Source organism: Aspergillus pseudonomiae (genome assembly GCF_009193645.1).
Source record: "Aspergillus pseudonomiae strain CBS 119388 unplaced genomic scaffold BDV37scaffold_5, whole genome shotgun sequence".
Taxonomy (NCBI): Eukaryota; Fungi; Ascomycota; class Eurotiomycetes; order Eurotiales; family Aspergillaceae; genus Aspergillus; species Aspergillus pseudonomiae.
Window position 1 is genome coordinate 408,222 of NW_022475997.1, and position 13,511 is coordinate 421,732.

General features: G+C 50.5%; 6 protein-coding genes across 6 annotated transcripts; 1 reads left to right on the forward strand and 5 right to left on the reverse strand.

The window, feature by feature from the left end:
- Positions 1-23: 23 nt before the first annotated feature.
- On the reverse strand, positions 24-1,133 carry BDV37DRAFT_157554 (TNT domain-containing protein). The gene is made up of 2 exons (XM_032079094.1): positions 851-1,133; positions 24-789 (listed from the first exon to the last, which is right to left on the reverse strand). Exons 1-2 carry the CDS (start codon positions 1,031-1,033, stop codon positions 181-183), a joined length of 792 nt encoding a protein of 263 aa, XP_031946053.1. The 5' UTR covers positions 1,034-1,133; the 3' UTR covers positions 24-180.
- A 1,372-nt stretch (positions 1,134-2,505) lies between these two features.
- On the reverse strand, positions 2,506-3,537 carry BDV37DRAFT_268340 (N-acyl homoserine lactonase family protein; the record flags this gene model as incomplete). The annotated part of the gene is made up of 4 exons (XM_032084167.1): positions 2,506-2,863; positions 2,925-3,178; positions 3,230-3,377; positions 3,431-3,537. The coding sequence occupies 4 exons, from the start codon at positions 3,535-3,537 to the stop codon at positions 2,506-2,508; spliced, it is 867 nt and encodes a 288-aa protein (XP_031946054.1).
- A 1,008-nt stretch (positions 3,538-4,545) lies between these two features.
- Positions 4,546-6,167, reverse strand: BDV37DRAFT_238237 (alcohol dehydrogenase family protein). The gene is made up of 5 exons (XM_032080820.1): positions 5,994-6,167; positions 5,155-5,933; positions 5,053-5,104; positions 4,959-5,003; positions 4,546-4,911 (listed from the first exon to the last, which is right to left on the reverse strand). The coding sequence occupies exons 1-5, from the start codon at positions 6,119-6,121 to the stop codon at positions 4,854-4,856; spliced, it is 1,062 nt and encodes a 353-aa protein (XP_031946055.1). The 5' UTR covers positions 6,122-6,167; the 3' UTR covers positions 4,546-4,853.
- A 413-nt stretch (positions 6,168-6,580) lies between these two features.
- On the reverse strand, positions 6,581-6,960 carry BDV37DRAFT_238239 (uncharacterized protein). The gene has a single exon (XM_032080821.1). The coding sequence runs from the start codon at positions 6,848-6,850 to the stop codon at positions 6,647-6,649; it is 204 nt and encodes a 67-aa protein (XP_031946056.1). The 5' UTR covers positions 6,851-6,960; the 3' UTR covers positions 6,581-6,646.
- A 74-nt stretch (positions 6,961-7,034) lies between these two features.
- On the forward strand, positions 7,035-8,735 carry BDV37DRAFT_278743 (acyl-CoA dehydrogenase/oxidase; the record flags this gene model as incomplete). The annotated part of the gene is made up of 4 exons (XM_032086142.1): positions 7,035-7,370; positions 7,564-7,814; positions 7,941-8,548; positions 8,605-8,735. The coding sequence occupies 4 exons, from the start codon at positions 7,035-7,037 to the stop codon at positions 8,733-8,735; spliced, it is 1,326 nt and encodes a 441-aa protein (XP_031946057.1).
- Positions 8,736-12,465: 3,730 nt separating this feature from the next.
- On the reverse strand, positions 12,466-13,509 carry BDV37DRAFT_278745 (DUF3632 domain-containing protein; the record flags this gene model as incomplete). The annotated part of the gene is made up of 1 exon (XM_032086143.1): positions 12,466-13,509. The coding sequence occupies one exon, from the start codon at positions 13,507-13,509 to the stop codon at positions 12,466-12,468; it is 1,044 nt and encodes a 347-aa protein (XP_031946058.1).
- Positions 13,510-13,511: the final 2 nt, after the last annotated feature.

The window sequence follows — 13,511 nt, forward strand, 5'->3', positions numbered from 1 at the left end:
GGAGTGACGCTTGACCAACTGAAAATACTGTATGCGTGCCTGCTGAGTCTTCTTACTCGGACACAAAACGGTCAGAATCCTACTAAAACTTGAGGCATAGCCGCAATAGTCGTGAGACGAGGGTGAGAGCATCAATTGTTCATTATTGCTATCTTATTCTAAGACTAGTAAACAGCAATTTTATTTCGAGTCTTTGTGCGGGGCATCGCAGGAGTACTTCTTCATATCAATAAGCTCGATGATCCCCTGCTCCTCCAACTCCTTCAAGCCACCCTCGTGATAAAACTGCAAGCCATAACCAGGTTGCCCAAAGAACGGCGCGATTGGCCCACCCGTGACGTTAAACGTTTCGACGACCCTCCATACCCAGTAGTTATACTCGGGACTGTTGGGATACTTGTTCAAGTTGCTTGGCGGAATGGATCTCCACGAGAATGGGGTGTCCCTTGGTGCTAAGTAGCCTCCATATTGAGTTCCGAACCGATCGAGCTCCATGCCTTCCTCAAGGGTGTATACTGTCGTCACTGGGACGCCAACCGAGTCCAACAACGCGCCGTCCTGCTCGGGATATTCGTATTGTTTGCCATCAGGTGCAAATTCCCGGAGGAAGTCCTTCGGGCAGTAAGAGCCGAGAGGGCTATATCCCTTGAACATTTCAGACCACTCGGGGTCATCTGGCGCCGTAAAGACCTTGGGTCCCAGGAGTTTGTTGTTGCATAGGGAATCGCTGTTTCCTGTGCTAGGAACGCCTTCGCAAGGATTTCTACCGCATCTTCCCCCAAAAGAAGCCTATCAAGGTTAGTACATCAGCCATCAAAGCTATAAACACGCGTGATTTATGATGGATTACCTCGGGTGTTTGTGAAGAATTACCAAATGGCAATGAGAAGGCTCCAAGTGGGAGCAAAAGCAGTGCTAGCGACGCATACATTCTGTTCAAACTGGAGTATCCACAGGGTCTGGTCCCGAAATGCGACAACAACAGCAAAAAAGGGTGGGTGTCCACAGGTCCGGCGCTGGGAGCCGGACGCATTTATAGCCCAAGGCCGGCCCTGCTAGTTCGGCCAATATCTCGTCCCCTTGTACGGTGGGACTAGATTTCGTGTGAGCTGTTCCATGCAAGGCGATCGCGCACTGTCTTACTGTCTCCCCACGGTTTCTCCATGGCAACCTAACAGCTGAACTTGCTGAAGTCCATTTTACGGGACTCGACGCGACTATGGGTCTCTCGCCATGTCGGGCGACGAGATCTACTCCAATCAAATCTTCACACTTCCAAAGCGGAGTCCAGTGCACGAACACGAGGAGCAGCTCAGGATCAGTAGTTCGGCAGCCAAGACTACTGATCAGGGAACCGCCAAGGGGAAAACTCCGGCCCAGCCGCCAAGCAAGTCGTAAGATGTGTTGACACCGTCTGTTTTCCACCCACAGTGACGAGCAAAGTTCGACAAGAAGAGCATCCCGTGATAAGCGGTAGGCATACTCGTTCCCTAGTCGCCTTGTTGCAGTGTCAACCCTCTCGGTCTCCTGGTTGAGATCGAGGAAACCTGACGATCAGCAGGGTCTTGCCGGAAAATCTCGAGGTGGATCCCTCAGCTCAATTTCACTGTCTCCACCGTCCAGCTGCCCTTACTTTTGCCTTTTCTGGGCTCGTTTACCTTCAGTTCCCGCCAGACAGTGGAGAGACCAATCCAATGGTTGTCGAGTATTACTCACACCGCTTGGAAATCTGCAGATCTTGTTGATAATCAATCTGTCCGTGCCCCATTTTGGCTGGTACATGTTTTCATTTTTCTTCAGCTGGTATGCGGATTCGGCCCGCGGCACTTTATTTAACTTTTTTTCTTCTTTCTCTATCCAATTCCCATTATTGACCTCACTTAAGTCACAGCTGGAAAATAAAACAATATTAGGCTTTCCAGAAGGTCAACGTGCACCTTTCGTGGTTCTATAGAACCCATATACAGGAATTAGTCGGCATGAATTCCATGGAATTTGTCTTCGACTACTCCGTACGGAGTACAATAATCAAAGACCGCAATCACAGACACTAAAGAGGAAGAATTTGTCAAAGACTGAAACCCCCACAACTGGAAAAGATCGACGATCCCCAAGCCCACAGATGTGATATCGGATCTCGAATCCTCGTGTCCGTAAGTAAGGAATACCTGTGAATTCAACATGAACACCCTGTATAGACCCCACATTTTTAAAGCTATCAGCGATGGTGCACTGCTGGAGAGTTTCAGCATGCAGGTACAAACTTTTCTTCCCCCTTGATGGAGGATCGGTGGAGTAACTCCGTGGATCATCATGCTTGTTTAGCTGCGATATATTATGAACACTGTGCCATACCAGCCCACCCATGGGATTCCGCGATCGCTGTGAGAAATTTACATCGCAAGACAGGATCGTATCTGCCATTCTCATATGCTCACTATCTACATGACGATCGTTACACTAATCACCGTCCATCTTGTCCAAGTACCAGCCACAAACACAATGTCACTGATAAAATGGCTTTTGCTGAATCAACGCAGTCCCGACCTCCAAGTCATGACCGAAGATGATAGTAGCCGAGTATAGCCTCTGCAACCGCCGGATAAAGTTCGTACTGTCCATCCAGCTCTTATGGTCACGCAGCAGCCACCCCTGCGCTTGATTATTCTCGTAGTTCTCCCGCACATGGAACTGGTCCGTGGTCCAGATGAACGTTCCATCCTGGGCCAGGTTGACCTGCATGATGCACAGACCCGGTGTATGGCCGGGGCAGAGATACAGGGTTATCCCCGTGCACAGATCCAATTGGGAGTCGTTGAAGGTCTGCCAATTGAGAGATCCGTCTAGACGGAGATAGTCGGCGCTAGTGTTTGTCAATAAACCGGCATATAACAGAGCAACGGCGCAAGGGGGAAACAACTTACAGGTAGGCACCTTCTTCTGCCTTGGTTCCTGCTCCCCAGCATGCATACTTGAACTCTTCCTCGTGCACATAAATCGGCACGTCTGTATTGAGGAAATGCTCTAGGCCGCCGGCGTGGTCGAGATGTAGATGTCCCATGATCACTGCTTTGACGTCTTTGATATCGTACCCGGCAGCTTTGATGGCAGCCGGAAGACGGTTTTCGGGCTCATACCGCGTGCGAGGGAAAGTGTCCGCATTAGCAGGGGGCCATTTCTATTTTAATTCTTAGCAGTTTTCCAACGTCCGTCACGAAATTATGCATACAATATCAATATCCTCTGCACATCCAGTCTCGAACAGAATCAGCCCCATTTCCGGGTGGTCAATGAGACCCGCCAGAACGATCATCTCTCGCCATTTCCGGGCTGGTTGGGGATTGCTAACTGTGGCTGAGCCCTTTGACATGAACAGCCTGTTTCTACTATTAGCTTTGGTCGAGACGATAGAAAAATTGTGTGCTCTCACCATCCCTCCTCGCAGCTGAGCAACCCTAAATCCAGAAGGTGCATTTTTGTTCCCTCCGGACAGGTATACGCGGGGATGGCCGCCTTGGCCAACTGTCTAGAATTCATTGCAGGGATTAGGTACTGTTGTACGTGTGCTAACACGTTGTTGGGCTTTGTGTGTATGTAGTGTGGTCTATATAAGAGCTTGCATAGTGCGGGGTACGTGTCGCTTGATTGCCACAATATTGCGTTCTTCGACGCCGAGTGGATGCGTACTTTTCTTTCCCCGCTGTGATTATGCATGTAACCTTGTGATCTGAAATTAGGTATACGGTTTCTTACAGGCTAATGCGCTCTACCTATCCGAAAAGGAATCCAAATCATGGGGTCTTGTTTTAGAAACATACCCCCAATTCCCTGTCTCTGTAAATTTGCAAAGCTTTATATCAACTACCATGCTGTGCAAGATTATGCACAGCTATCAGAAACTTAGCGATCGTATGCTAGCGATACTAACTCAAAGCTTGGAGCCAAAAGTAGAGGCCATCGGATCATATCCCGCAGATTTGAAGACAGCCTCTCGGTTAAGAGTGCCATGTCAACGAGGCCGTATCCCCGGCCATTATATTCAGTCGGCACCTGAGCTTGAATCAACCCCGCCTTGACGGCTTGTTCGTAGAGTAGTCTGATGGCAGAGAACTTCGCTTGCGGAATCGGTAGATTTTCGTACAGAGTGTGGGCAGTTGTGAGGTGATTTGTAGCAAAAGAGCGCGCATGCTCCCGGACTCTAGTCTGCGTGTCAGGCAACTCGAAGTCGATCATCTTCAGACCCTGGTTTGTGGGATTTTGATGGAGTTGAATATGGGATGAGTTGTAAGCGGTAACGAGTCATTTATATATGCGCGATCTTGAAAAGGCTCCGTAAGATGAAAATGTGCGTCGGATTTACCGCGAGGTGGCATCGGGGCTTTTACAGCTGCATGCACGGCCGCTGGTATGGAAGCTGTTCTGTTAGTGCCTTTCTGTTGGTGGAGAATGTTAGCCCACGCGTGCATGAAATACAGAATAGTTGACATATAATTTCTAAATTGTGGAAGAGGGATAGAGATAGTATAGCCTGGTGGTACTGTTTTCTTTTATGTAAGTAGTACTGGTAGTCCATAACGGTCAATGAGTTAAAAAGCCACTTCACATCTGACCGGGGTATTTACCCTCGTCTGCATCACAATCTAATAGCATTAACAGCCATGGCCTAACGAGCGATATCTATTCAATTTCCTTACTGATCTGCCACACTATTGGTACTACTGGACGAGAGACTGCCAAATATCAAGTACATTGCATTGGTATATCAATCATTCCGTAACCAGGATGTCTTTGCGAGTGGGCTATTCAACTAAAAAGCAACCAGTTCAAAGCCTTTGGGACTTGACTTTCAGAATCTATTTGCCCGCTTCAAATATGATCTTCTGCGACTTCATCTGGTTGAAATCATCGTACCTACAATTTGTCAGTAAGCCGTCTGCAACCATGGGTCGGAAACCTACGCCTGAATCGCCTGCGACAACGGCCGAATATCGCCAACCATGAATCTATAAAAGCGTTAGTCATGCCACCAGCCAAGCAAAGCGAAGGCCATACTCCAAAGAGCCCTGCTTCCGAACCAGCAACTCCAAAGCATCCTCAAAGATACCTAATAACCAGAGTCAACACAACCCTCACATCCCAGGGGCAGATACATACTGCGAACAGGACACCGTCCCATCTGGATCTGCAGATTCTTCCCGTACGCCTCATTGCCAGTCCAGGGGATCTCCCCGTTATGCACACCAATACTCGAGATGCGACCCCACGGCCGCAAATTGTCAAAGGCCATACGCAAAGCATCGCTATGCCCCACGACTTCAATCGCCACATCAGCCCCGCGACCCTCCGTAAGATCCTTGACGCGCTGCTTCAGACCCTCCGCATCAGTCTGGAAATTCCATGGCTCAGCCCCCAGACTCTTCGCCAACTCCAACCGCGACGGAACACTATCAACAGCAATCAAATGCTTAGGGCGATAATCCAGCGCGCTGATCAACGCACAAAGCCCCACGGGCCCACACCCAAACAACAAGACCGTACTCTCTTCAATCGTCGCCTGGTCCATCCCCTTGAACGCATTCCGGGCCGCGAAGAACCCCGTCGGCAGGATATCCGCCATCAGGACGAGTTTCTTCTCATCCACGGCCGCGGGAGCCGCGACGAGGGTCGAATCCGCGGACGGCACGCGCGCGTAGTCCGCCTGTCCGCCGTCCAACATCGCGGAGCCGTACAGCTTGCCCTTTGCGCAGCGTGAAGAGCATTTCCGGGCACAGTAAAAGCACTCGCCGCAGTTGACGGTGAACGGGGAGACGACAAGGTCTCCCACTTTGAAGCCGCGGACCGCGGAGCCGACTTCGACGACTTCGCCGGTGAATTCATGGCCCATGATGAAGCCCGTGCCGGACGGCTGGTGGCCGCGGAAGACGTGGAGTTCACTGTTTTTATCTTATCTTAGAATCTGATTCATTTCACAGCGACACACCAATGCGCCTTACCTGCCGCATAGTGCCGTATAGCGCACTTTGACGATGACGTCGGTGGGTTCCTGGATTTGTGGGACGGGCCGCTGTTCTAGAGCGACCTTGAGAGGACCTTGGAAGACAACAGCCTGCATGGTGGACATTTCGTTCGTTAAAGCGTAGTGCCAGAGATGTGGTGCGGGCAGTTGCGAGTCCAGTGTGAGATGAACGACTTCGTACCGTCTCCCCTCCATCACCCCACTTGAGGGGTCTAATTGCCTCGGCTGTGACCCCTGCATGGTCAACTTTGTCACCACAGTTGGTTTGCAGGGCTTACCCAGGTTTACTCAGAAGTAGGTTACAGCAAATGGCTCGGAGAATATGGCATTGGTGGGCTATTCTCTTTCTTTGTGTCCTAACTGAATCTCAATATTCATACCTGTTGCATAATAATGGACCTCAAGCGCCGACATGATCTCACTCTCTTTAGTCGTATACACGTATATCGATATCCTTTTAGTTTTCTTTTCTGTTCTCAGTTTAAGAAGAATTAATACTTATCCATTTGCTATAATTTATCCACCTACAATATCCAGCCACAATAAGAAGTAAGTGATAGCATTCAGCATACCAGCTGATTCGATCCAACTTAGGGCAACCCGCAGAATATATAAACAACCACCCCACCCCTAGTATAGCAGTACCTCATACACAATTCCCGTGCACAACTCTTCAATGGTAAACCAGGAAAACACCACTAAATAACAGAACCAAATGTACAAGTCTGGAACTCTCGGAAACCTGACGGTCTTTGTTCGGACCGGGGTAGATCTCCGATCAGCGACATGTGATTGGCCAACGGCCCCTCGCCTCGGCATTGAGCAGCTCTTCATGCGGGGACCTCGATCCGATTGAGACTATAACTATACATTCCTGACCTGCAAGGTATTATATCAAAACGACAATCCACTTCTACCTGGCCATCTCAAGTGCATAAAACCACCCAAACCACCCAAAAGTAACTCAACTCAGTCAGATAGAAGAAACCCAAAACAACAGAACAGAAAAGAAAAAGAAATGTCCCCCACAAACCCCCCCAACCCCATCCCCTTCTCTGAACCCCCCTACCTCCGCGGTCTCCCAAGCCCCTACTACACAGAAGGCCACCTGCGGTTTCAAAAAGCCTGTCGCGCATTCCTGTGGGAGAATCTGATCTCGCACGCCACAGAATGGGAGAAGGCCGGCCAGGTCCCGGACCATGTGTTCGAGACCTTCAACAAGCATAACATGCTGCTGCCGAATCTGCCGGCGCCCTTGCCGGTCGATTGGTTGAAGCGATTGGGCATTCATGATATTCTGGGCGTGAGGGTCGAGGACTGGGATTATCTTTACACGGGCATTTATTGTGATGAGGTTTGTTCTCTTTTTTCTTTCTTTCTTTCTTTTTTTTTTTTTTTTTTTTTTTTTTTTTTTTTTTTTTTTTTTTTTTTTTTTTGGGTTGTTGGTTGTTCTAAGGGTACTGTTTTCCGCGTAATTTCACGTGGATGAACATGCCACTACTACACCGCACCAGTCCATGGAAGAGTCAATACTGATGAGAAGATAGATGGCCCGATCCGGTCTCGCGGGCCCAGGCACCAGTCTCAGCGCTGGCTTCGCGTTCGGGATCCCCCCCGTGCTCAAATACGCGAGTCGGGAGCTGCAAGAGCGCATGCTACCGGACATGCTCACCGGCCGGAAACGCACCTGTATCGCCATCACCGAGCCCGAGGCGGGCAGCGACGTGGCGAATATTACGACCACGGCGACCAAGTCAGCCGATGGGAAGTTTTACATCATTAACGGGGCGAAGAAGTGGTATGTTGACGTTCCTGGCTTTTCTATTCTTTGTCTGCTTTCTGGGGTGTGATGTATTTGCGATGCTGTGTTTCGGGTTGGGGTTTGTGGGGGTGAAGAGTTTGATACAGAGATTAACTGAGATAGGATCACAAATGGCATCTGGTCCGACTACACTACAATGGCCGTGCGCACCGGCGGACCGGGTGCCGCCGGCCTGTCTGTGATGGTCGTGCCGCTGAAGGGCTACCCCGGCGTGTCAATGCGCCCAATCCACGTCTCGGGCAGCAAGACCAGTGGAACGACCTACATCGAGCTGGACGACGTCAAGGTGCCCGTGGAAAACCTCATCGGCCGTGAAGGCGACGGCATGCGAATCATCATGACGAACTTCAACCACGAGCGCCTGACCATCTCCGTGCAATGTACGCGACAGGCCCGTGTGGCGCTGTCCGCGGCGTTCGGGTACTGCATGAAGCGCGAGGCGTTTGGGAAGACGCTGATGGATCAGCCGGTGGTCAGGCATCGGTTGGCGAAGGCCGGGGCAGAGTTGGAGACGGTGTCGGCGTGGGTCGACCAGATCTTGTATCAGCTGAGCAAGTTGGAGAAGAAGGAGGCGGATCGGTTGCTCGGGGGTGTGACGGCGATGGCCAAGGCCAAGGCGGCGATGGTGTTGAATGAGTGTGCGCAGTGTGCGGTTTTGTTGTTTGGAGGCGCGGGCTTGACCCAGAGCGGGCAGGGCGAGCTTGTTGAAGGTATGTTCCTTTTCTCTATGTTTTCCATGACTGGGGTTGGTGACTGACGATTATAGCTATCATGAGGGATGTCCCGGTGGCTAGGATTCCAGGTGGTTCGGAGGATGTTCTGCTGGATTTGTCTGTGAGGCAGCTGGTCAAGATTTACCAGACGCAGGAGAAGAAGTTGGGCCAGGCGAAGATCTAGGATGTTTATATGACTTGTATTAGCTATGTTTCTATTACTTGGTATACATTCGGGTTATACGTACAGATGTCGCAGCTGGAAGATGACGGTAGACATTGAAGTAGATTCACTATGTTCATGTTACCTATACTACTAGTGAAGCTATACTACGGCTTGTCTACGGCGCGCTTGAAAACAGACCGTGCTCATATAGCGATTGCCACGGATCGGAAGAACAAATCAACGGCGATCGATTGGAAGGTGGTGAACACAGGGCACGTCATTGGTCTGCATAATCATAAAGCACCATGACAGCAGAGAGCGACACGCCGCGCCAAGTTGACAGAAACCGACGAGTCGAGTCAGCCTAATCTTGGCTGAGTCCACGTTGGGAATCCAGAATTCCATGGATTATACCACAATGAGTGCGAAGCAGAATGTGACGCCGTAACTAGCTGCAACAGGGATAGACAAGCGTGACGGGAGGTTATCGGCCAAGCTTCAGACGCTTTAAAGAGAGCGATGTGTCCTCTCGACGGAGTGCTGCGATGTCCATGAAACTCGCCGAGTCGCATTGCCGAGAATCTGTAGCCGATGTTTGACCGAAACGCACTGAACCCGCTGAATTCAACAGTATCCCGCATTGAACCAGTCGCCATGACCCGCCTTCAACGAATACCTCGTGTAATACATAGTGCGCTCATCGGTAGCAGATTTTGATCGGAATGATTGAGATCGGCTGAGACGACGAAGGCAGCTGCCATGGTCAAGAATGGATTTCGAAAAGATTGCGTGTGTTGACCAGAAGGATCTGCGATTAGTCATGCCAGAAGGACCCAGTCGAAAGTCACATGATCAATGTATTGGTAACATGGAAATGTATAGGTAAAGAAGCTGCAGAGCATTAAGAAGGTAAACATCAAGCCATCACGTCGAAGCGATTCGCGTAAAACAAAAGAATGACAATTAAGAGCCAAATTCCATCGCTAACATCCACAACACAAGCACTCGACACATTCAATACAGCACTCGCAGGTCTCCTCACACAGGAAACAACAGCACATGGCCATCAAACTGTCGTCGTCAGCGTTTCGTTCTTTTGTCTGCACAGATACCGGTGGATCATCCTTACCAGGCGGTGAGACAGCCACGGTCCTTCTTCTCCTCCTGGGGTGGGGGCTGCTGGTACTGCATGGGCTGGGGAGGAGGATATTGGCCGCCAGGGGGAGGGTAGCTATGCGATGTGTTAGCGGCGATGTTGCCCAATAACTGCCAAGAAGCGCAACGGGCATGCGAAATCCGCAGAAGGTATTACTTACTATCCCTGGGGAGGAGGCTGTTGACCGTAAGGCTGCTGGTAAGACATGTTGTATCTAGAGAGGGAACGACGGTGGTATCACGGAGGGAGATGGTCAAGCCAACGTAAATCAAAAGGGAAAAAAAGAGAGTATGGGGAAATGGCAACGGGTCAGGAGGTTTTCAGACTTAAGTAAGAGTTGACTTCGAAGGCTCGGGGGGACCAGACCAACAGGCAGAACTAATAGCGGTGATTTCAGCCCTGCTGGTAGACGCATCGGTTCTCTTGGCCCTGCAATTGACGCCTGGGGTCCACCTCCGCCAGCACGATTGGGTCTGGCGATGGAATTTTCATTGACAACTAATTATTGGCAGCCCCCTTGTACGACGGAGTCTTGGCTCTGACCCTTTGTTACTTCGTAGGTGCAATCTCATGCTGTCGGGGAATGCTGGCGCCTAGCCGTTGGTCTTGCAATGTGGACCGCGAACTATGGGCAACGGACTGCCAACAACACATCCATCAACTGTGATCGGTGAGGCCCTGGTGTGGCTGAGGCCGAAGTTACTTTTCTATGGTCAAACAGTATTGACAGTGGACACAATACCGATTACATACACTTGATATTTCATAGTGTTTCCATGAAGATTGCCAAGCGCGACTTATTGGCCACTAGAAGGTCGCCAGCAGCCCCTTAAGGCTGGGACTCCGCTGCCAAGCCCCAATCATCGTCCCCAACGGCCCGACTGATCTCCACTGCCCCTGAATCATGATTGGGTCAGAATGGTGTTGCCTAACCAGCAGTTTCATTCGCTTTGCTTCCTCCTTATGAATGCCACCATCATGAACATAACTCGGCACTAACGGGAGTCAATTGTTGAGAGGAAAGTGCTTTGGGCGGTTTCATGGGTGTGGCTGATGTCAACACCTGACTCTGTTTGAGGCCCAGCCCAGGTGCACATGCCATCCCTTCCCTATCATTGAATGGCGCAGGACTTTCCTCTTCTGGTACGACGGCGCTAATGAACAGGATCTCGCTACGCCGTACTATCCACATCTATTAATATATCGGGTGGTGCAGGGTTCATGCCTGGTGCGACTCCCCAAATCCTGTCGGGGCGTGAGATTGTCCGTGTAAGACATATAAACGAGGAATTATTCCCCGCCAATGGTGCGTTGTCAGGGAGGATATATAGTACAGTAGTAAGTGATGAATATCAGACTGTCAATACTCAGACCCAGTCCATCACGTGTCTGTCAAGCCACCCATGTTGGGGCCAATCGGGTGGAGCCGATCCCCATTTCCGCCCACGGGATAATTCAACATATCATGGATCTTATTGTAGTCGCGTTTCACATTGAACACTGTAAAATCATGTGCAGAACAGAACACCTCCTCAGAAAAGACAAGTTGATCCGAGGCGACGGAATACCAGGCATCCCTGATGTCGGTCGGTATGTGTTCCCATGCTGATCATCCTACAAACCAATCAGATGCGCCAGACACATTCAATGCTCCTCCCAATCTGAGAATGCGATCTACAGCGTACAGTTTCGCCAATGTACCTTAAGGTTTTATTGTCAATAGCCCTGGCGTCGTAGGGGGCGTTTCCGAAACCTAATGTGCGAGACAATGACGTTTCTTGAGCGCTGTCCAGTGGACCAAATATCACTCAGCAATGCAGGGGTGTAGCGGCAATCATATAAAATCATAGCAGACCGCTTCGCGCTCCGCTACAATATGCTGACCACGGCCTGGTACATGTCCATAATTCCCGATATTGTGACTCGTAAAGGATATACCTGGTCTTGTGAGGTCATTGGTGACCTGAGCGCTCGACGCGGAATTGAATCCCTTACACACAATGTGGGGGTATCATTCTTTATCAATTGAACTGGGCACCTTGCCACGTGCAAACGGTTCTGCTAACTCCAGCGCGGGCTCAAACCCGATGGCTAAAGCCGGGCACCAATGGAATTCATGTTCATACCAGACAAGCAATGGGGCTGCTGTTGGACTTCTGGCTTTGTGTCACGCCAAGCCAGGTCTCCACCGAGCCAAGGGATATATACACTGGTCATATAGCGTCGTAGAACGTATTCGGAGGGGTTTCGTGAGGGATACTACTTGACGGAGAGAACACTGTTCGTAACACAAACACGCATTGCATCCCTGGTTGGACAATCTGAGTGTTAACCGCAAGAACAAGGTAGGAAATAGCGGCTGGATGATTCGTTAGGGAATATCGATAGTAAGAATGCTACATCACGAAGTACTGAGAAAAGAAAGGACGAGAGATACACATGTGAGAAAGAGAATCAGCTGACACGCCACGCTACAGCGGAAAAACAGTAACAGCTTCAATAATGGGAACGACCGTGAATTGCAACAATAAACCAGCGTCTGCGTGGATCACGCAAATAAAAAAAGAAAATCGAGGAAAGACGTCCCAGAACTCAATCCTCAGCCCAATCCATGTCAATCTCAATTTCTTCTGGATTCACACTTCCTTGCATACCTCGTGCGGCAAGCTCCATATCAAGAGCTTCAAAGATCCTGACGAGAAATACTTTCTCGCCAGGGAGCTCAATGCCCATCCTCGTCCCTTTAAACACCGCTTCTTCAAAGCAAGCCCTGGCCAGCTTGGCGAGCTGTTCGTTTCCGCAATGATAAAAGTGTTTGTAGCGTCGCCTCCAGAACACCCATCGGGGAATGCTGAAGCCACTGCACGGAAACTCAGACTTGGGAGCGAGGTCACCCGGCGTAGTTGAAGCTGGGACGTCATCACCCATGGTCGGAGCTGGATAGTCATGATTGGTTGCTGTAAATCTGGCAAGATTGAAGCTGTTGTACTTCAACCACGCAAGACATGCGGGAAGAAGGTCAACAACGGGGACCGCTGCATTGGTCGCATCCACCTCTCCCTCTGCCCGGCTTAACGGTCTCTCCGTCTCAACCGTCTCCTTGAACAACCACAGCGCGCAACGACCAAGCTCCGACGGGAAAACTCCAACCGCACACAGTCTAGCAGTGAGCGCCGCTAGCCCCTCTCGCTGCGCTGCTGTATAACCCATGGACTCCTTCATCCAGGCGTCCTGGAACTCCTGAACAAGATGGGGGAGATCACTCCACAGGCGCTGTCCATTGGGTAAGACCACTGGTTCTGGTTCCTCATCGGCAGGGGCGTTCTTTTTCTTGCGTGTGATGGGCCCGCACTCTCGAGCCTCCAGAATCAGTGTCACAAGGCGGTCATGTTCGGCACTGTCAGCAGGATGTCTTTTTGCTACGTGGATGAGCTCGTCCCACAAGTCGTGTAAGAATTCTTCGACCATCGGCATGTCCCAATCACCTTGCAGATATCCCTGACTGAGGTTGAGCATTCTCCATCGGAAGTCTTGCCAGGTCTCCTGGGGATTTGCGAGGTCGTACTCAAATTCTTGACGCTTTTGTTCGCGGGTGAGAATTCGTAGACTGCAGTTTCCACCGGGACAGTCGGCCATAA

Coding starts and splice junctions, on each gene's coding strand:
- BDV37DRAFT_157554 (XM_032079094.1), bottom strand. CDS start 1,033: ATGCGTCCGGCTCCCAGCGCCGGACCTGTGGACACCCACCCTTTTTTG. Junction 790..850: donor ATTCTTCACAAACACCCGAG/GTAATCCATCAT, acceptor TAACCTTGATAG/GCTTCTTTTGGGGGAAGATG.
- BDV37DRAFT_238237 (XM_032080820.1), bottom strand. CDS start 6,121: ATGTCCACCATGCAGGCTGTTGTCTTCCAAGGTCCTCTCAAGGTCGCT. Junction 5,934..5,993: donor TATACGGCACTATGCGGCAG/GTAAGGCGCATT, acceptor AGATAAAAACAG/TGAACTCCACGTCTTCCGCG. Junction 5,004..5,052: donor CGGAAGCAGGGCTCTTTGGA/GTATGGCCTTCG, acceptor ACGCTTTTATAG/ATTCATGGTTGGCGATATTC.
- BDV37DRAFT_238239 (XM_032080821.1), bottom strand. CDS start 6,850: ATGAAGAGCTGCTCAATGCCGAGGCGAGGGGCCGTTGGCCAATCACAT.